The 23,438-nt window shown below is 37.2% G+C and overlaps 1 protein-coding gene across 2 annotated transcripts; it reads left to right on the top strand.

Moving 5' to 3' along the window:
• Positions 1-378: 378 nt before the first annotated feature.
• On the top strand, positions 379-22,723 carry LOC103714452 (lysine-specific demethylase JMJ705-like). Of its 2 annotated transcripts, none has more exons than XM_017844591.3 (7): positions 379-1,492; positions 3,653-3,731; positions 3,860-3,927; positions 6,992-7,142; positions 11,597-12,303; positions 16,147-17,043; positions 21,093-22,723. In XM_017844591.3, exons 1-7 carry the CDS (start codon positions 574-576, stop codon positions 22,334-22,336), a joined length of 4,065 nt encoding a protein of 1,354 aa, XP_017700080.2. In that variant the 5' UTR covers positions 379-573; the 3' UTR covers positions 22,337-22,723. The 2 variants fall into 2 exon arrangements, with proteins under 2 accessions (XP_017700080.2, XP_008799926.2); XM_008801704.4 differs by having other exon boundaries at positions 380-1,492; positions 16,138-17,043.
• The last annotated feature ends 715 nt before the right edge of the window (positions 22,724-23,438 follow it).

Here is a 23,438-nt window from a genome sequence, read left to right as displayed (position 1 = left end):
CTGTAAATTTTGCACCGATATCCAAAGATCCTCCCAAGTGGCTCGGGAGTTCCACCGCTTGGTCCGAGCAGTCGTCCAAACGGACCGCACCGGTCGGTGCCCGGTAAAAGAAAACGTTGCGTGACAGAATTAAAATACTCTTTTCGCAATCCAGGCCAATTCCAGCCCCCCTTGGATCGAACCCCAGGCGCTGGCCGCGCCCATCCGGAAGGGAGCGTGCCGAGGAACCAGAATGGAAATAGAATAAAACCTAAAGAAGAGAAGAGACAAAAAAAAGGCAGCATAACCTTTCAATTTCAAAACGACAATGGCATCAATGCTATTTACTGCCGTAACAGCTCCTATTATTAAACCCCATTTCCCCACTCCCCCAGGCACAAAAACCTCGCCTCTTCCCCCACAACTTGCCGAGCCTTCTCTCTTTTCCCCCCATCCGAAAGGTGAAGAGCAGCAGGATAAGAAAAAAGCCGCAAGAATCCCAGACTCGCTCATTGCAAGAAAATGAGATGAAATCCCGGCTCATCTTTCTTGCTCCGAGCAGCAGCGGCGGCGGCAGCGGCAGCAGGAGCAGGGATGGCAGCAGCGGCGGCAGGAGCAGCAGCATCTTCGGTTGACCCAACGCTTCTTCTTCTTCCTCCTCCTCCTCCTCCTGGTCCCACGGAGGTGCCCCAATGGCTGAAATCCCTCCCGTTGGCTCCCGAGTACCACCCCACCCTGGCCGAGTTCCAGGACCCCATCGCTTACATCCTCAAGATCGAGAAGGAGGCGTCGTCCTTCGGCATCTGCAAGATCGTACCCCCGCTCCCGGCTCCACCCAGGAAGACGACCTTCGCCAACCTGAACCGCTCCTTCGCTGCCCGCGAGCCCAACCCCAAGAAGCCCCCCACCTTCGCCACGCGCCAGCAGCAGATCGGGTTCTGCCCCCGACGACCCCGCCCCGTCCAGAAGCCCGTCTGGCAGAGCGGGGAGCACTACACGCTCCAGCAATTCGAGACCAAGGCCAAGCAATTCGAGCGCGCCTACCTCAAGAAGGCCAAGAAGGCCGCCGCTAGCTTCCTCTCCCCGCTCGAAATCGAGACCCTCTTCTGGAAGGCCTGCGCCGACAAGCCCTTCTCCGTCGAGTACGCCAACGACATGCCCGGCTCCGGCTTCGCCCCCCTTGGGGCTGCCCGCCGCTGGCGGGGGGTGGAGGAGGAGGAGGAGGCCGCCAACGTCGGGGAGACCGCGTGGAACATGCGGGGGGTGTCCAGGGCCAAGGGCTCGCTGCTGCGCTTCATGAAGGAGGAGATCCCTGGCGTGACTTCCCCCATGGTGTATGTGGCCATGATGTTCAGCTGGTTCGCCTGGCATGTCGAGGACCACGAGCTCCACAGCTTGAATTACCTGCACATGGGCGCCGGCAAGACGTGGTATGGCGTGCCCAGGGATGCTGCGCTCGCGTTCGAGGAGGTCGTTCGGCTGCACGGGTACGGCGGGGAGGTGAATCGTCTCGGTGAGTACGGGGTCTTTCTTCTTGGCGACTCCGCTCTCTTTCAGCTTTACATTTTGCTTCTATCGAATGTATTTGACGCTTCCACATGTTCATTTCCATTGCGGGACACCAAGCATGGTTTACTCCAAGAGTCCTTCTATTCACAATGTGATTCAATTCATAGACTCGTAGTCATGAGCATACCATTTGTGGACATTCAGCTTGTTACTGTAGGCAACCAAGCAGAGCGAGCTAGTCCATTTCGTGCTTGCATCTTAAGGATAATGATTTGTGAGGTCATATTGATGGATCAAGTGTTTTTACCCCTGTTTCTTCCGCTATGTTTGTCCCTACAAAAACTGAAGTGTCCGATGTAACTTGATGGGTGCAAATCATGATCTAAAGGTAATAGTTGCTGGAAACAAATAAGGTGGACTGTAAATCCTGAAAATGTTGCAATTGAAAGTAAGCTTCACCAGTATTAGATCCCAAGGAACTTAAAGATAAGCTATTGCTGATCTAGTAGAAAACAGAAAGGAAAAAGGTCACCACCTAATTTTTTTATAATCATGATTTACTAGTTAGTGGGTAAACTCAGGATATCCGTTATTTCTAATTATTAAATTCTAATGTTTAGGTTTTTGTTTATAATGTTGAATTTTGCTCCAAGTGAGTTCACCTAAATGTGCCAAACATAGTGAAAAGTAGCCAATCTTTGGCCCTACATGCACTCATCCTAACCTCTTGTCACAGTAAGTAACCTGTTTCATCAATCATGTCATGTAATATATACTCTTCCCCCTAGTACTTGATGTCTTTTTCTCCTTTTCTCCTTACATCCTTTTGAATGTATTTTTTTACCATCAAAGATCCACCTAAATCTCTTCTTTTCCTTTTCTTCTTAATGTTTGATCATCATCATCATCATCATTTTTAATGGTAAAAGTCATATTCTTTGTCTTCTATCCTTTCAATCTTCAACAGTCAAATCAGTGTCTTTGATAGATTATTTCTCACATGATTGTTTTATATATAGTGGCCTGTTTTTAAGTTCATTTTGTATTTTCTTTTTGAACTGCTTAACTGTCTGTCAGGCTGTCTAGAAGGTTAGATAATGAAGAGTATATAGCAATTGCTTAACCATTTTGACAATTATGAATACTAGCCGGATTAGCTTTGCAGCGTGAAAAGAATCTTAGAAATGATAATCCAGATGAAGAAGCTGTAGTCATTTCTCTAAGTGTTCGTTTTGCTGAAATTTGCAGCAACAATTGCTTGTAATCACTATGTTTTTCCATTCTTCTGTTAATCCAACTTAAGTCTAATTTTTGACTTGTTTATATATAATTTGTAATGCATCTATTGAGAAGCATTAGTACCAGTCTATACAATCCATTATGGAGAATTTTAAGTCTTCCTAAATGCCTAAATCAACAAATTGATTGACTTTCAGATATTATTTATGGGTTTGCATATTTTCTCTGAAAAATCATGTAATGGCTTATTTTTTTATGCTTCTTCCTTCTCTTCTTCTCTTTCTGTTCTTCAACCTATATTTCTTTATATTATTGTAATGAAGCCCGAATGCCTGCTTTATATTTTTCATGGTATTGGAGTTCAAAGGGACCTATTATGTTTGGTTGCAGTGGACAGAATGCATGGCATTGGTAACTTACACTGTGTTGGTGTTGGTCAGTCTGTGGCACCGTGACATGGTATTTGCATGCATTGACATGCAATGATACATGGCATTGCCAGAATATACAAAACACGTGACTAAAATAGCTTGCAAGTTCTTTTTCCCTAGTCAGGAGTTTATTTAATTGGCTCAGCTGCATGAAACCATCTGGAAGTACCCTTCAAGGGCATGCTGTTTTAAGGTATGAGTTATGAGTAGTTGTTTAGTAGCTGCTTTTTAGGGGATCCTAATGCCCTCTCGTCAAACCCCAGAATCTACTAAAATAACAAACTATTCCCTTTTAATTTGCTTTTAATAATGTAATATGATAAAACCTATCTATCCATTTTGGATGCAATATTAAGTTTGTTTGTTGCATGAGGTGATGTGTTAGAGTGGTCTTTCTTGGTTACAAATATTGTCTTTTACAAGTTTATGCTTCTAGTAGACCAATAGTTGATCAGGAGAACATATTGTCTAACTACTTGCATATTTGATTGCAGTGACCTTTGCATTACTAGGTGAGAAGACCACTGTCATGACTCCTGAAGTACTTACTGGTGCTGGAATCCCTTGCTGCAGGTGATGTTTGTCATATTTTCCTTTTTTTTAATTTTTGATTATCTCTAGTTTTGGCATATATTTTCTAGTTTTTCAAATATATTAATCCATAACTAATGAGCATATAAGTCTTTGTTTCTTTATTGCAGATTGGTGCAAAATGCTGGAGAGTTTGTTGTCACTTTCCCAGGATCTTATCATACAGGATTCAGTCTTGGTAGGCATCTATAACTTGGGATTTTTCTTAAGCTATTCTTTTTCTTAGAGCATCTATAATAGGATCCCTAGTACAGTTGTTCTTTTTGCGGTAAATACTAGGAATGGCAATTTATGACTTGGCCCGTCAATCCGACCCGTGAATGACACGATTGAAGCAGGTTTGGGTTTGACATAAACAAATTTAGGTCGTAAATGGGTCAACCCATCTAAACCTGTTTATTAAATGGGTTGGATTCAGGTTTAAACCTTTGACCCATTTTGACCCGTTTAATAATTGGGTTGGATTATGATCCAACCCGTTTAACTTGTTTAATCTATTTGAAACCTGTTTAGCCTATTTCTGACTTATTTAACCTAACTCGCTTAACCTGTTTAACTTATTTAAATCCATTTAACCTATTAAAAATCCGGATAACCTGCTTAACTTGGCTTGACCTGTTTAATAAATGGATTATGTGGGTTGGGTCGGGTTACCTGTTTAATAAACAGGCCGGATTTAGGTTTGAAATTTTGACCCGTTTAATAAACAGATTGGGTTTGGGTTGATGATTTTTTGACCCGACCGCATCCAACCCGACCCATATTTGACCCGACCCGATTCGATTGCCACCCCTAGTAAATACTCAATATGGATGGATTAATGTAGACTCAGAGGATGCATTTGTATTTGACTCTTTAGGTTCTTCAAGGAGCAGAGCAAAATTATGCCAATGCTATCCAAAAAAAAAGAAGCAAAGAACTACAGTTTTATAGCATCCTCTTATTAACTCCTAACCAACATCCCAACACTTCCCTTCTTTTGCTGCATTTTACAATATAATTAATCTCACAACCTATATTTTTTCCGTACAAGTGCCTCAGTCGTGCCAAAACGGTTTTTCGCTTGGGATAAAAATGGTGAAATTTGGGGCTAATTTGTGATGGACGATCAAGCGGGAGTCAAGTGAGAGTTCTTGGCAAGGTTTTTGGTCTTGGTATTAGACATCATGCTGTTAGCATACTGGTAGCATCAATGTGGTACATGTCTGTAATGACACATGGTGCACTGTGGAGATGAGACAGTAGTTGTACGATATGTTGTTGCAGTAAGGTACTATATTAGGTTAGTACGGTATGCCTGGTATTGGATGACATGGGTTTGGCACAGAAAACCTTGATTCTTAGCATCATTTTTGCGAGTCTAACATTTAGATTTGACCAAGAACCAACATTTTGGGTCTTTTTAATAAGAGGAGTTTTTATATATATCAGGATATAATAGAAATGTGCACATGTACGCAGTCAGATATGATGATATACATACACAGAAAGACATCGGAAATAAACATGATAACCACATGTCATGCCTGAGAGAAAATTAGAGATCTCACGTTCATATGGTTTGAGGGTGTGCAAGAGAAGGGAAGGGTGTGAACCCTAATATGATAATTAAGATTATGGTATGAGGATATGATAAGATTATGGGGTGTGCTTGAAGAAACAATCTTCATAAGCAGAAGTTTATAGATGCAGAAACTTCCTTTGCTTTGTTGACATTATTTGTGCATGCAATTTTTGATGACAACTCTAGGAAAAATTGGAACACTTTATTATGAATAATAATTTGGTGGAAGTTTGGACAAATGTACAACATTCATCATCTGAATTGATACTTCAACTATTGGTGTCATCTAGATACTATATGAATTTATGATTTACATAAAGCTGCTTTGCTTTGAACCTTTGAGGCTGTGATCACACTGTAACCTTTAGACATGTCCCATTTTTTTGTGGTCGGCTTTGTGAATGCTTCTCACCAACTATTTCTATAATGCCTGTCATACTAAGATTTCAAAATCCTTCCTTAGACCGTCCATTCATTTTATTTTTTGTTATTCTTTCTCTCTTCCTACAGATGGGCACTTGCCCTAAAAGAAGAAACTAGTGTACTTTCTTTTTCCAGAGTAACTTGTTATCTGAATAAAAAAAGAAGTTTGTTATGTGTGAGTGTAGATTGTATTGTCCATATTTGAGACTGAAAATCTATATGTTAAATATGATGTGTAAATTGATGAAGGTCATGTTTGTTGCATATTTTATATTTGTTTTGCTTTGGTTATGCTAGTTTCAGAAGCTGTTTTTGTTAGGATTTTACATATTTTCATATTTGTTTAATTTTCCTTTTTGTTCTTCATTTCTGTATTTGTTATTTACCATATATGTTATCATCTTCCCGAGTATAACTGGGAACAAAAGTATGAATTAACATAATTGAATATGCTATTAAATGTTGGAAGTTTCATAACCACCAGCCATTAGGAAAAGAAGAAAGATAACTTCAGCTACATGTCAATTTTACATATTAGAAAAACTGCTATATGATCGTAGTAATGTTAATGCTATGTCTAAAATTTGGAAAGCACATGTCATGCCAGTACAATAGGCTGGAAATATGAGTGCGAGTGAGAATGAGGTTGGTGGAGACTAATAATGGAAAAAAGGTTGGGTATTTTGGCAAGAGTTGAAGCTTAGGACCTATAATATAGCACGAATTTGTGCATAGGCAATTATGTGTCTGTCCTTGAGTTCATTAGGTATTCTTTTGCTGTACGGTTACTAAATGCCTACTCTGCCGTTGGTTTTCATCAATCTGGTTCGTTCATCTAATTGATACACTATGTTCTGCAAAGTGGATAACTCTGACTTATATTGTTTAGCTTTTTAGCTGTCTTGGACCTTCATCCAAAAGTGATAAGTAAAAGGTATTGTAAGTTTGCACAACATGTTTATATTTAATGTTTGTTCCATCTTGAAGGAAGTTAAATTGAACAGTTTAAACTCAGTAAACAGCTAAAACTGTATTTGTTCATTAGATAATAACGTTTTCTACCTGATTCATCATCTTGCTGTCCCTAGTTAATTCAATCTTACTATGCTTATGAATGTGCACATTTCTATGACTATATTTGATATCCGACAACAATATTTTCTAAGACACTAGTTTGATGTTCTGACATTTCAATCTAATAACTAATATCGGATCATTATTTAGATAATGAAATCTTCTTTCTTCTTGTCGGTAGGATTTAATTGTGGGGAGGCAGCAAATATTGCAACTCCTGGATGGTTGAGGGTAGCCAAAGAGGCTGCAATTCGAAGGGCTTCAATTAACTATCCTCCCATGGTGTCTCATTTTCAGCTTCTTTATGAACTTGCACTATCATTGTGTACAAGGTTAGATTTAAGTAGTAGAATTTACTTTGCAAGATTTGTAGACAAATATGCATTTTAATTATAATTGCAGTTTTGATTTTATAGTTTCCCCCTTCCAATTTTGGTTTGATTTTTTTGTATCTGCGTACTGATCTTTATTGGACAGAGTATTTGATAGTACTGGCAGTACTAGGTTTTCTATCTCTTTATATTGTCCTTTGTTATGAATTGGTGATTATAATCAATATCAAAGGACTACATAGGTGGAGAGGAAGAAAATTCATATAGCTATAGGAAGCAATCACTGGGTATGACAAACATATGGCAACTGTGCAAGGACACCTCCACTTTTTTGTGTAGTTATGAGTTTAGAAATGGACACATTCAGGTGAAGTATAGGGCTCCAATCATGAATAGGTGCATGTCTCCCTTCCATTTTATTTCTGAGATTCCTCCCTTCCCTTGTGATCCTGTGCTCTCTCTCTCTCTGTTTTATATATATATATATATATATATATATATATATATATATATATATATATATATATATATATTAATATATATATATATATATTACTCAGTTTGCATGATCCTGTTTGTAGTAGATCTGCCGGACCAAATGCTATGAGTAACATTTCACGTATCTTTGATACAAAATCCAAATCCAGCTGTAACTTAAACTTTTGGTGTAAAGATGCAAGACCTTATATAGTCGAGCTTGTCTCATTTCCTTTATCTAGTGCCCCTTTTCTTTTCTCCCTAACCAATTATATCTTCCCTTGTCCATGTGCATTGTGTGTGCCTGTTTCTCTTCACCGGATCGTTGAATGACCAAAAAGCACTGTATAAAAATATAAAATCGTAAACATAAAGAAGAAACAAAATATAAATTCTCTAGTTCCATATTTATATAAAATAGAAAGGAAGTTAACTTAATTTTTTATTAGGAACAGTAAAGAGAGCTTGAAAACGTACTATTTTATTCAGAATTTAAACATGTATTTTTTTTAGAACTTAAAAATGCACTATTTTTGTAGGATCTAATATAGTATTTTTGTTAAGTTTTGATAAGATATTAGAAAGTAATCCTGATAAACCTCAAAGCTAAAAAGAAGTACAAAACAAACATATGTATACCACATTGTGAATAATAAATATGAGAAAGTACACTTACCACTGTCCAACTGCCTTCATGTTTCACCAAGATAAGGATGTTAGCATAATATCAATCACCATAATGTTGGCAAATGTATAACTTTTTTGTTGGAGAGGAAAACACGTCTTGATTTTTAGCTTCTAGAATTTCACACAAGATTCTCTACAAACAAAAAGTGTTGGTAATAATATTATACAAAATAATAGGCTTGTCAAATATAGCTACATTGTGGAGTGTTTAAAAGAGTCAAAACCTTTGATGGTTAAAAACATGCAATTTTTTTTCCTAACAACACTTTGTTCTGTAGTTCATAATTTTAAAAAATAGTTTTTATTAGCATATCTTTATATATTGTATTCAAAAGGTTTTGCACCTTTCTTTGCCAATCTGTACCAAATATATTGTATTTTCACTAACCCATACTCACACAATAGACAATATCTGAAATCTTAATTTAGATAACTACCTGTAGGGGTTTGAGTTAGCTTTAAATTGAAGGTTGTTTATGTACTATAATATCAAATTGGATGGTCTAGCCGGATTTTTCCTCTGCGAGGAGTGAGAGCTACATCTTGACTTGGAACAACCCAGTCAAATGACTAGTGAATTATTACATAATAATGCATTTGAGAACACAAACTTTCAGAAATCCTGAAATTGTTTTCATGGATTTCTGATATGAACTTCAAGAGTTATACATAGAATAATAATATAAATCAATTGGCATAATATGGTTCAATCGATTGTTTTGTGATTTGAAATCTAGGTTCTGATTTTGGTTTTCATCCAAGGCCAGCAAAATCTTTCAATAGTTTTAACTCTGGATTTAGGAGTTTCCTTTTGTAACTAAAAACAAATAATACAAAAAAAAAGCAAGAAAAGGGGCCACCCAGGGAAACAAATCAGAAAAGCATACTAGCTAAATAAAAGTTGATGAATTTAGTTCAGAACCTTCTAAAAAGTTTTATGAAGTTGTTGAAAATTGATATAAGTACAAATATAGAAAATTTACAAGAAAATACACATTAAAAATAATAAGACATCATTTAAATTAACATATTTATTTTTTGAAATATTTGTAAATCAAGTATATGCATTCATGTTGGAGTAACAGCTGCTATTCTCAACAAATATTTTTTGATAAGAATCTTAATTTCCACATGTACAAATTCGTTTTCAAAGTCAAGAAAACCCTAATTTTAGTTCTTCTGATTAATAATTTTCTTTTTTTAAAACAATAATCCTTAAATTTGGCAATTTGAGTAATAACAAACTTGCTTGTCAATATTTTCAAAATTATATTTGTGAAAAAAAACTAGAATTACATTTGTTAATTTTACCAAAAATGCTTCCTGATATGCAGACTTTGTAAAATATAAATAGAACTTTTAAGGTTTTGCTTACTATGCAAAAAATTTGTACTACCAATTATGAAATAATTAAACAAATTTAGTTTTTATCTCAATTTCATGAAGCATCTGATTCAAAAACTTAAGTTTGATCTTAGGAAATGCTTTAAAAATTCCGAAGACTTGATCAATCATGATTGATTCAACAAAAAAAGAAGAAATATAAAATTGACCAAAATATTAAACTGAAAACTAGTTTCTAATTTAATATGACCATTTGATCTCTGTTTGTTACAGCTGAAGGTGTCTGAAACTGAAACCATGGTATTCGACAGAACTAAGACCCAAAGTAACTAAAGTTGCAAAGTTGGGAAAAACTCGAAAATTTGGCTTTAGCCTAGAACCATAATATTTGTTCATTGTTTTGGCTTACCTTTTTATCGCTAAACATATGCTTTTCTGTTTATTGTCCCTTTTTTTAAATTTTATGGTGCTTCATTCATGACACTTGTTTATGATCAGATCATTAAACTGCTACAGCTAATAACTAAATGTTCCATTTCATGTGTTTTCACATGCTTCTTATTTCTCATGTTTCAATATATGGGTCCTTAAACTTTACAAAGTTAAATCTACATATCACTTCATTAATGTTTTCACTGTTTTAAAATGAATTACTATTGGTTTTCCCTCAACTTAAAAAAATGTGGGGAGGGAGACCTACTTCACTTTCATAGTTCTAACTTGTGGTGACCATGGAGTTCCCCCAGGCTTGAAAAGAGTCTATACAAGAGGGAAAAAAGACAGGATTGCATTCGTCTCTAAGGCACAAAATGCCATAAGGTCAAATTGTAATAAAAACCAGTTTGTTGTTGTCATATTAATATCCATATGTGCATTTCATTTTTCAATAAATACACATGGTATAAAATCTACTTTATGCCTCTTCTGGAATGTTTGTGGAGACTAATATTTTTATTGATCTTGCTGAACTTTCCTTTTGTATAAATTTTAAGACTGACTTCTTATATTACTCTTTGGAGCAATTTTATAGGATCACATAACATACTATATGGTTATAATTTAATGATCTCCCTGTATTATCGGCTCAATCCTCGAACAACTTTTACAAGCGAATTTGATTTCGAAGCAGTATCCTAAGTTTTGCTTTTGTAACTTCTGTGGGATTTTCCTAGTCACCATAAACCTTTCTTCGATAAATCAGTAATATCATAAATATTAATTATTTTTTTTGTTTCTTCACCTCATGAACTTATCTTTGATCTTTTTCATCCATATAACCAAACTGCTCTCTTTTTTTCTTTCTGGGCCTCTCCAACTAACAGTCGCTTTAGTATTGATTTGGATCATAATAAGAAGAACATGCACAATTAGCTGCTGTATGTTTTATCTTGGATCTTGTATTATTATTTTTTAAATATTTTGACTCAAGAGGCATACAATCTTTTTTCTTTTGGGTTTCGGCAGCCCAGCACATGTGCCAGCACAGCCACCAGCACTGCCATTTAAATCTCCATATATAATAAGTATATTTTTTGGGAACTGAATGCATCTCTGTGAAGCATCATTTATCTGCATAGTTCTTACTCTCTTAGGTATGTTAATATACATTATATTTTTAACAACACCTGTAGTTATTAGTTTTGTCAAAACGTGTGGTTCTTCTGCTCTATATCTTTTGCCTATAACATATTTTTGGCTCCACGTGGTTCTGCTGTTGAGGAATAGTCCATGCCAGTTTTCTTTTCAGTTTGATTCACTTAAAGCTGTTGAGAACATGGGATCTGAGTTTTGCAATGCTGTTTTATTTTGAATATCAACAAAATTGTTGTCCTTTTTGCTTTATGCCCTACTAAGTCAAGTTTCCAAAAAAAAGGAATCTAGATGTTTTAATTATCTTCTATTGTTAATGTAATAAGAATAGCCTTTCTTTCTTTTCTTTCTTTTAGGATGCCCAGGGGCGGCAGAAGTGAACCACGGAGTTCTAGACTGAAAGATAAAATGAAAGGAGATGGAGAAGAGATGGTCAAGAACATATTTGTTCAGAATGTGATTCAAAATAATCACCTACTTAGTTTTCTTCTTGATAAAGGATCTTCCTGCATAGTACTTCCACAAAATGCACCCGACAGTCCTTTATGTTCAAATTCACTTGTCAGATTAAAGGCGAAACCAAGATTATCAGTTGGTTTATGCAGTCACGAGGAAGCAATGGAAGCATCAAGACTTTTGCCTTCTGATGATATTACGCCAGGCTGGAATGCAGGGATCAGAAACATGAGTGGTTTATGTTCACTTAAAGGAAATTCTGTATCTGTTTGGCAAGGAAAGATGATTTCATCAGCAACATGCAGCAAATTTGGTACTGCTGATTTCTACTCTTCTTCTTCAGACTCACAGAATGTGGAAGGTGAAAAAGAAGGTACGCTCCAAGGCGATGGGCTGCTAGATCAAGGACTATTGTCATGTGTTACATGTGGAATTTTGAGCTTTGCATGTGTGGCTGTCATTCAACCAAGAGAAGCAGCAGCGAAATACCTTATGTCCGCTGATTGTGGTATCCTTAGTGGTCATATTAATGGTTCTGGAGAAGTAAGTGGTATCAATAAAGACACAAGCAGGAAGATAGACGGTTCTAATCTGGTTTCAGGTTCAGGTAAGCTCCAGCATTTGAATGTACTATTCTTGTTCTCTCTCTTTCTCTCTGATGACATTCATACTTGTGGATATGTTCAATGGACATCTATCTCTTAATAGCATTCTTCATGATTTATATTGATATCCATTGTTCTATTTAATAGTTTATATCTGTCAACATTCTCAAGAAGTTATTTCCATGCTTACCTAATTTTGATTTCACTAGTAAAATGAGAAGAGTATAAAGATAGTTGTAATGAAATCACATTAGATTAATTGTTCAAATTTGCTGATACATGTCTCACATAATCCTAGTGCGCTTCATGGCCTCTTTCTGTCTTGTCAATCAGCATATATAAACAAAGAACAAGCATCTGGGACTTCTGAATTGTCATTATTAGTCTGATGAACAGTCTTTTTTTCTTTTTTCTTCTTTTTTTTTTTGTAGGTTCTATGGTTTTTCTCTTTGTTGTTTCACTAATAAAATGAGAAGAGTATAAAGATAGTTGTAATGAAATCACTTTAGATTAATTGTTCAAATTTGCTGATACATGTCTCACATAATCCTAGTGTGCTTCATGGCCTCTTTCTGTCTTGTCAATCAGCATATATAAACAAAGAACAAGCATCTGGGACTTCTGAATTGTCATTATTAGTCCGATGAGCAGTCTTTTTTCGTTTTTCTTCTTTATTTTTTTTGTAGGTTCTATGGTTTTTCTCTTTGTTGTTTCTTAGAACTTAAAAGGCATAGATACTGTAAATTAAATTGTGCGCTGCATTATTTCACATGTTTTCTGTTTCTAAACATATTACAATGATTCTTATGCCCTTATACTTATTGATGGTTCTCTTTTAGAAGCGAGATTCTTGGTGCACAAGTCATTTTTATGTCTTAGTTTTGTATCTTGAACAAGACTTAAAAAGAATATATCAAAGTTGACAGGTCAAGTAGTCAGCTGGTGGTTTTAGGGTGACATTGGGTTGGTGGCTAGGTGCAGACCCCTGCTCACTTAGGGAACCACCTAGAAGATTTAGAGAAGAAGATAGAAAATTGTTTCTAGGAGCACGAAGGCCCAGTTTGGACAGGGAATTAGGATTTTGAGTATGAATAGGCTTTATCCTGGGTGGGGTTAAAAAAGGGTAGGTTTACTTGGGATTGGTCCTTATTTTTGTTTGGGATTAAAGCTTTTATTCCATGTAATGATTGTGGTTTTGTTGTTTTTTTTTGTTGTTTGGACGCATTTTGAGGATAAGAAAATGGTATTTGGATAAAATGAGGATAGGTACCAAAAAGGTGAAATTTTCTAATCTTGGCCCCTGTAATACCAACTGTTCTCCATTTGTTTGTAATATAGATTGTTTTGGAGAATAATTGAAATACTATTATGACAATGAATGATATTAATTATAAAAATAAAAAGGGTAAGAAATTATAATATCTTTGTTATATTGCATAAATATGTAGTAAGGCTAAACTTTTCTAATATTAGCATATAATATTGTGATTGAATAGATATCATAGAGTTATTGTATATAAACAATAACATATTATTTTTAATATATTAAAAATACACTACAGAATATAAGTTCTATATTATATTGCTATAGGATATTATTATATGTTAATATATATAAATTTTATAAATATAAAATATTATATAATGTATGAGTTATTATAAAATATAAATGCTTTGTAATCTTATAATATGTATATACTGTAAAACTATTTATTATATTACACATCAAAATTTACTTGATTATACTATTTATCATAATGTATGTTATGTCCAGAAGAGTGGTAGGGAAAATTCGGCTTATGGTAGTAGAGGATGAAGCAAGTTAGATTCTGTCATTATAATCAAGTAAACTATGAAGTGTTCTGGCATGTGTCACATAAAAAGTTTATACTTATTCGTAATGATGATATAAAGGAAAAATTGGCCAAGTTCCATAACATAAGTTTGATAGTTCATACAAATGCAGATTAATTGACATCAACTAAGTTCCGGAGACAAATTTCTCAAAGTGCACCAAGGTGTATAATAGGCATATTCGTTATCTCGTTATCTTCATCTTCTATCCTCTCCAATCATGTATTATGGTATTCTTATATGTCAAAGAAAGCAAGTCATTCACATGTCACTTTTGTGGCTTGGCTGGTTGTCACTAATCACTATCACACATGTGTGACTGTGTGAGTTGCATAATTGAAAGAAAGTGCCTAAGTACTTTGAACATTTCTAAGGCCCATGCAAATATAACGTCGAATTCAGTCATTCAGAATTTCGTTATCCATTGTACGTTGGCATATATTAGTAAGTAGTAACAATGTACACTATGGTAACCAATCGCTATTACTAATATCTGAAGTGCAACAAAATATTACACTGTGTTATATGTAAATTTTGCAAAGTGCTACATATAATGTCCGCAGATCCATCATCACCAATCCATCCCTCACCTTGATCAAGCATGGAGATGTAGCTTCAGCCAATGATGTACAAGGGATTGAAGCATTGTGGTCATATTTAAAGTTACCTCTTCTTGACATTTAATGCTCGATCTAGCTCGTGAAGTGTAGATCCTCCATTCCTCTACTTCATGTATTAGCCAGTAATACGATCATCTAAACCACCAATACACCAACCTTGGGATATATCAACAGAGATGACCAAGAGGCTTGTGTAATGGAAAAAGCCAAAAATGATTGTGGACAGAAGGCAAGGAGTGAATACAAGTGGTGCATTGCACTATGATAACAAAATATTGCCCTCTAGGCTTCAGATATATGGGTGATCACGTGGAAATCAGTAGCTGCCCATGCACACATGTACGAACATTTTGATACCCAACTATTCAAGTCTGACTTCCTCTTCCATTATCCATCATATGCTCTGCATCATTTGGTTGCACATGCATACATCGACCTCCATCCCGATCACTATCAGACCTATCACAATCATCATATCAGACGTAATGAACAACAACAACATACTGAACATCAATAAAAGAAAATTAACAAAAGGAATGAAACTCACATGTGTAGATACCATATGTTTACATAATGCAATATAAACTGTAATCAGAACAATGGTATAAAAAATGAAGCCTGTTAACCTGGCTACATTTCACGCCTGTACTACAACCATAACACTAGTGTAAAAGGGCATGAGGTGTTGTCACTGTGACAAGGTCTGTATTTATGATTTATAGGTCATTCCAAATTAATTCCACGTATTAGTTGTTTGTAAATTGGTATGTGGTAATATGTGGGAAATTGTTATATGAAGAAGTCTTGTCAGTAGTCGGTACCTCCCATTGTACTGTTTTCTATAAAATATACAGGCTCGATTATGTAACCATCTCATGCTGTTGGATTTACCTTTTATTCTGTTCACAGAACCACTTGCTTGTTTGTTCTGGGAGAAACTTGCAAGGTGATTTGGAAAATTAAATACTTCATGTATTTATGATTTCAATTTGTTGCTTTTATATGAATATTGCTAGGAGAAATATTGATGGAAGACTCATAGTTCTTTCAGCAGAAGAAAGAGTTTGAAATATGACATATTCTCAGCATCTTATATCTTTTCTGAGTTTAGAGTTTGAAATATGACATATTGCCGACATCTTGGCTCTTTTGCTGAGTTTAAAATTTGAACTTTCAGACAGTTTTTCCTTGCATCTGACAAAGGGTCACGCAATATATATATATATATATATATATATATATATATATATATAAAATAGCGAATTAAGCATGTATTTCTAATCACTGGTTTATTGTGTTCCTTAGATGAAAAGTTGCATATCATTTTTACCTCTTCTTTCCTAAGTACTTAACTCTGTGTAGGACAAATAGGAAGGCATACTGAAGATGCAGGGGATGATTACTGGGTTCACTGTAGCACATATTCAGGACAGGTTTCAGAACAGAGTTTTGAAGTCTTTTCTGATAATACAGGCCAGAGAGGCATCTCTGCGCTTGATCTTCTGGCTTCTGCCTATGGGGATACATCAGACACTGAGGAAGAAGTTTTGCATGAGAAATCTGCTTGTACTGATAAAAATGATACTAAAGGCTCCCCATCATCATGTAAACCAATTGAACATCCAAACTTTGGAGTTGAATTGCAAAAGTTATGTTCAAGTAAGGATTCACAGAAGGAGATAGATTTGTCCTTGGTTGGAGCAGACTGCCAAAATCGAACATTTGCTCAAAATTCTCATAATGACGGTGGCTCAGATGATCCAAGTAGTCTGACAAATGTTAGTGCTGGTGAGAAATGCCAGCTGAAATTGGAGTTCTGTGGTAGTAATGAGTCAGAAAATGCAAAGTCTGCTGGAACAGATAGTTTAGATGATAATAGGAAAATCACAACTTCTAGTAGTTCTATAAAATCAATGGAGGAACCGATGGATTTTAGTTACAGGGAAGTGGAAGATGGTTGTCATGCTACTGAAACTGCTGACAACCATGAGAACAACATGAAAATGGGAAACCCATCTTTTGGTTCTGAAGATCACGCGATTCAACCTGATTTCTGCTGTGACTTATCTGAATCAACAAAACGAACTGCTATAACAACACAATCAATAAATGTTGATACTGGAATGATGAATTCTGGCATACCAGCCATGCGAAGATGTGACAAAGATTCTTCTCGAATGCATGTTTTTTGTCTTGAACATGCTGTGGAGGTTGAAAAGCAAATTCAGCCAGCAGGCGGCATCGATATTATGCTCTTCTGTCATCCAGGTGAGTTTTGGATTGTTTATTCGTACATTTGTGATCAATGGTACCAAGTTAATTTTTTAAAATTTTCTGTCATTCTCTGTTCTGTTTTACCTTTACGCTTCTATATTCATATATTTGCATCCCTGCTTCTATGTGATTTTTGTCTTGTTTTCCCTTCAAAATCATTCCATTTTCTGGTTATATATATATATATATATATATATATATATATATATATATATATGCATTTTTAGCTGTATAAATCGGCAAAAGAGTTGGTTTGCACAAGTGAATCTGGACGTTATGATCTGCTGTATTGTGCAAAAACCTTTTTTGAATAGGCTATAATTCATTCTTGTGTAAGAATGGAAAGAGACCTATCATTTGAATGATATTTTTTTTTTTTCAAGCAGACATTCATTTGTGATGCATAGTGAAGAGTTTGTAAGCAGTTATGATTGCCTTAAAGTGGTGGTCAGGAGAAACTTGAAGGCTGCAACTCTAAAATTTAGTTCCTGGTAGATCTTAGAAATGTGATGATTTGAAAACGTTTTAATGCTTTTTCTGATAAATTTAGGCCATACACTATTAGATTATTAACACTGGTCAACTGAACATAATTTGATAAACCCTGAGAAAGGAAAGTTGTAAAAGTAGATGCTGGTAGTTCCTTTAGTGCTGCACACCTTGGCATAGGAACTACTTATGTGGTTACATCTATAACTGAAGAGGAGCTTTGTTCCAACAATATATTTTTGTAATGACTCAGGACCTCACCCAGAAAAACTAGCTAAAAGTTATATTATTTTGGCTTTTTTTGGGTTGCTCAAGTACCTAGGATCTTCCTAGTGCATAACTGATGCGGGACTGAACACCCTCATGGGTGCCCACATGCTCCCCTTGTCTAAGCCTTGGCTTCCTCGCTAAAGAAAGGGTCTAATTAGAAACAAATTAGAAACACCATGACCAGAACATGGTTAGCCCTATAAGGGCTTGTGCTATAGTGTTTCCTAGTCGACGTGGACCTTGATGCAATTGGCGGTACCATTTGCTGTGACTCAAAACATCACAAAAAAAGGAAGCTAGAAGTTATACTTTGGGCTTTTTGGATATGCTTGCTTAAATACCCAAGATCTTCCTAGCACACAACTCATATAGGACTGCATACACCCACATGGGTCCTCTCACTGCCTATATTATTTCTGTATCTAGCTATAGCCTCTGTCATAACTCAAGAACTTATCTTTTTTGTACAATACATTTCCAAATAGTTCATGAAGTCCTAATAGGATTCGTAACCGGAATGCATAGGAAGTCTAATTTTCTCATATATTTGCTAGGGAGAACAGGTGTCAAAAATTTTAGTTCAGGTTTGGAAGATTTCCATCTCCATGAGCAATAATGGTCAATGTCTCTGCTTGGTCTTCAAAAGAAAAAAAATAGCGAAAGATGAAGATTAAAATAATCTTTTATTGTATTAGATGGGAGTTGCCTTGGTGGCTGTACGCCTCCACCTAGCAATCAGAGGTTCATGGATGGTACATATCCTAGAATTTAAATCATATGATGCAGGTGGGGTCATAGAATTCTGTAAATGAGAAGTATAAAGCTTTATGTTTACTCTTAATGACCCTAGTGGTTCAAGGTTTGCCGAATCAATACTGATGGGTGTACCGGTTGATGATTGGTTCAACACAGTGCAGATCCGTACCATGCCATTTTGAAGCATACCAATATAGGGAGAGCTGGAGAGGGAGAAGGAGAGAGGAAAAGTGGGCGAGAGAGGGAGGGAGGGAGAGGGAGGGGGAGAGAGGCTAAGAGAGAGAGAGAGAGAGAGAGAGAGCGCTAGAAAGCTCTTGTTGTTGGAGGTAGGAGGCTCAAAAGAGAGAGGGCTTGAAACTCTAACCCTAACCTTGCGCGAGAGAGAAAGAGGTGGAGGGAGTAAGCTGATCATGGATTAGGCTTAGGCATAGAAAATGTTAAAATTTAAATAGACTCGGCTCAAAGTCCGACTAAAAATAATAAAGTTGAGGCCCAAAACTTGGCCCATGATTAGCTCTAAGAAGGAGAAAGGGGAGGGGATGCAGGCAGGTAGCATCGATGGTTGCAAGTACGGGGCGAGGTGAGGGTCCATTAGAGAGCCATCGATACGACCGAGGGGTGGCTCGTTCGAGTCTCGAACCATTGAGTGGGCGTCGGAGTGCGGAGAGGGATTTATTGAGCGAATCGCCCTATCTTGATTTAGTAGCACGAAATTGAGTCAGAGGCGAGTGAGCCAGGAGGGTTCAATAGTGTGAGGGGTGGGGGTAACCCATTTAATAGTTGGGACCGTGCTAGTCCTTGACCGGTCCAGTTCGGTACGCCTTGAACCGGCCGGTTCAGCACGGTTTGGCAGACCTTGGTCCTCCATTTTCAGTAGGTGTCTTGTCTAAAGTTTATTTTTGAAGAACAAACTCAAAAGTAGAATCGTCTATGCTCCATGACCGAAATTAATGAGGGAAGGGAGGTGTGGTGTTCAATTACTTACTGGACTTGAAGATAGCTGAACAACCTACAGGATAAACTTGCAGTCCTTTTTTATCTTTCGTTTCAAAATTTGACCAAGGAACCTCTTCTTATCCATGTCATGCATCAGGCACTTACCATGTCAGTTTATTTCTTCTAGAAATTTGAAGATGCTTCATTAATATTGTTCACTGAATGACCTAAAGTGAGAAATAGATATGTCCTTCCCTTTTCCTGCCTTTGCTTCCTGTACTCTAATTCTGCATGTTTCTTTGCCTGAATGAAGCAAGTTCCTTTTGTTGGTGCTTTAATTGAACGTTGACGTACGTAGCTTCCTCTTGGTAGAGAAAAAAGTCATGCTAGGTATGTTGCTGAATTCATTGGACTTGCAGTCATCAACTTCATCGAAAATCCTTATATGCATAAATACCTTCTAGAAGATGTACATTTTCTTGGAAGGCTTTAGCATGCTTTTTGTATCTCACTAAAAGTGCTAAAATTTTGTTTGGGATCATTTTCATTGTTTTAATTTTCAGAAATAGAAAAATAAAAATTTTGTTTCCCTCTTTTCTAAATTGTAATATATATATATATTTGGTATAGTCGATTATTTATTAAAAATAAACATATCAATGGTGATGGGCATGGTGGTAAGTTTGCATAGGAGGTAGTGGAGACGGTGGTGTTGGCGGCAGTGTGTGGTGGAGATGAAGCAATGGTGGTGGCAATGATAGTATATGGTGCAGGTGGTGTGGTGGAGGTGGTGATGGTGGATGTAGTGATGGTAGCGATAGTGATGCAAAGGCAATAGCTATGGTGAAGGTGGTGATGGTAGCGATAGTGATGGCAACGATAGTGGTGGTGGAGCTGATAGTGATATGGCGAAGGTGGTTATGATGGTAGGGACAGCAGTGTCGGTGGCGAGGGTGGCGAGGGTGGCAATGGCAACAACAATGGTAGCAGCAGCGACAATAATGGTAGCAGTGTGGTGGGGGCTGTGTTGAAAGTCAAAGTCACGAGTTTTTTGCTTTTGAAAATATTGAAAGTAAGGATTTCGTACTTTGATTTTTTTTCTAGAAATACTGAAAGTGACTTTAAAAAAACAGAAAATAAAAACACTAATATTAAACATAGTTGTTGTTTCTATTTCTGTAATTTTATTTTTAAAAATAAGAAACAAGAAATGAAAGCAATGCCAAACCGGCCCTCAATGTGTAGATATCTGTTTTTCATTGAGCATTCATTTGCATGTGAAAAGTCTTGGAGTTGACAAAATTACAGCAAGAGTGGTTATGATGATATTGCTTGTAGCTTTTTTTTTCACTTGTGGTCTTGTTGAAAAACAATATTTGGTTCAAGATTTGACTGCATTCTGTATTATGATAAGACAATAATGGCATGCACACAAGTCTCTAATTGAGTGACTTTGTCCCCTTCTTTTGAGCTGCTTAATATGCATGCATCTTTTAGTCAGGTGGCAGATATAATGTCTTCATTTTCTCTTGTAAATCTTGTTCTTCCATGTTTTTGGATCTTATACCTGACCAACCTAAAACTCTGTCCAGACTATCCTAAAATAGAAGCAGAAGCAAAACTCTTGGCAGAAGAATTGGGAATTCATTATACTTGGAAGGACGTGCATTTCAAAGAGGCCACAGAGGAAGAACAAGAGAGATTCCGAGCAGCCTTGGAAGATGAGGAAGCTATACCTGTAAACAGTGATTGGGCTGTGAAATTGGGCATTAACCTATATTACAGTGCCAGTCTTAGCAAGTCTCCCCTCTATAGCAAGCAGATGCCATACAATTCAGTCATATACAAGGCTTTTGGATGCAATTCCCCAGGCAACTCCCCCGTAAAGCCAAAGACTTCTGGGAGGAGAGCAGGCAGGCAGAAGAAAATAGTTGTTGCTGGTAGGTGGTGTGGGAAAGTTTGGATGTCAAATCAGGTCCATCCATATCTAGCTCATAGAAATGAAGCACAAGAGCATGATCATGTGGAACAACTCTACTCCCAAGGCATTGGTCAAAAGCCTAAAGTCAAGACACATACTAAGGATGCACCTTCTGAAAGAAATCCTCCAGCTAGCGATGGAACATCGGCAAGAAAATCTGGAAAGAAGAGAAAGAAGCCTCTGAGGAAGGCAAGCAAGAAGAAACCCAGACGTGCCCAAATAGATAAGTCAGAAGCTACAGACGATGTGCCCGAGACTTCCTCATCACCATGTGGAAGGGTTCTACGAAGCAGCCATTCAAAGCATGCTGAGATCGCTAACCGGAAAAAGTTTAATCGGAAAGATGAAGCTGAAGGAGGGCCAAGCACACGCCTCCGAAAACGGACATCAAAGGCCACTGAAGAGGTCAAGACTAAATCTGCAAGCAGGAAGCAGGTTAGACAGAGAAAAGCAAAGAAAGCACAGGTTACAAATCTTGTAACTAAGGATGAGGATGGGGAGTATGTATGTGATATTGAGGGGTGCTCAATGAGCTTTAGTACAAAACAAGATCTGTCTTTGCACAAGCGTGATATCTGCCCTGTCAAAGGGTGTGGGAAGAAGTTTTTCTCGCACAAGTATCTGGTGCAGCATAGGAAGGTGCACATGGATGATCGCCCGCTTGAGTGCCCGTGGAAGGGTTGCAAGATGACATTCAAGTGGGCATGGGCAAGAACGGAGCATATAAGGGTCCATACTGGTGACCGGCCCTATGTGTGCCGAGAACCAGGGTGCGGTCAGACATTCCGGTTTGTGTCAGATTTCAGCCGTCATAAGCGCAAGACAGGTCATTCGATAAAAAAGGGCAGGAGATGACCGGCAGGAACTTGATAGTCTTTCTGATCTTGGGAAAGTGGGAGGTTTGCAAATTGTCATTTGCAAATGCGCCACAAGTAGGAGATTAGGATAGGTTAGCAACCTCACTGTATTCTTCTTGTCATGCTAATACTAATCTCATATTGCCCGGTCTCCATTGGGCCCAATCATTTGTACTTTAATTCTTAGTGATTTGCTTTATGAAACAAACTGAAATTGTCCAAGATAGAGTCTGAACACAAGGTGACTTGCACATTTTTGTGGCTTAGCATGCAGAGCCTGTAGGATGAGTGTAAAAGGTCTGCAGTCTTATACTGGCTAGGCATAGGAGCTGCCTTAAATCTTAATTTTCAATTAAATCTTCGCAGCACCTGAGCCACTTCGATTGTTAACAGTCTGTTTACATGGGACGGCTGCTGTATGCCCTTTTGACTTATGAACATGCAGGTACCACTCAGGTTATTAAAGCAGTCATCACATTTGCGATAGTCACTGTTGTGGTTCGTGAAGAGCAAGTTGGATCCTCCGCAAAACTGCTCCAAGGAAACTGTCACTTAAAGTTATTTCTGATTAAAAGAGAACCACAAAAAAAACTTGTGTGAACATGGTTGTTAGCTTGGTAGTTTCAGAGAATGGATGAAAATATCTCAGTTGTTGATGTAAGGTTAGGTACCTCTAGCATCGACCTGAATCCTAAATATGAGAGCAGCAAGGGCGTTACCGACCCCTTCATGTCTCATGTTAATGGTTGGACCCCAGTCAGCTTGCTTTCCGCATGGCATACTCGATCCTCGGGGCTGAGGCATCGTGCAAGCAAACTTGACGCCATTCAAACTGAGTAGCAGCAGAACTACCATCAGTTGTCGCATGGAAGAGATGCAGTATGTTGCCTTTTGCCGGGTCTGTTGTCTTGCGCGCTAGAATTTCTGGAGTTGTACACACTGTGAGGAATGTCAACTAGGTTTAAGGAAGTTCAGATGCAGGAAAATTGCTTAAATTTGCTTGAGGATAATTGAGCAACTAGTATAAGCCACGAGCAGTAGATTTGTTTAAAGATAGTGGAGCAATTAGCAATATCTAAATCTGAAAGGTCCAATTTGAT

Source organism: Phoenix dactylifera, chromosome 11, assembly GCF_009389715.1.
Source record: "Phoenix dactylifera cultivar Barhee BC4 chromosome 11, palm_55x_up_171113_PBpolish2nd_filt_p, whole genome shotgun sequence".
NCBI lineage: Eukaryota > Viridiplantae > Streptophyta > Magnoliopsida > Arecales > Arecaceae > Phoenix > Phoenix dactylifera.
The sequence above is the reverse complement of the archived record's forward strand: the minus strand, read 5'-3'. Positions and strand labels throughout refer to the sequence as shown.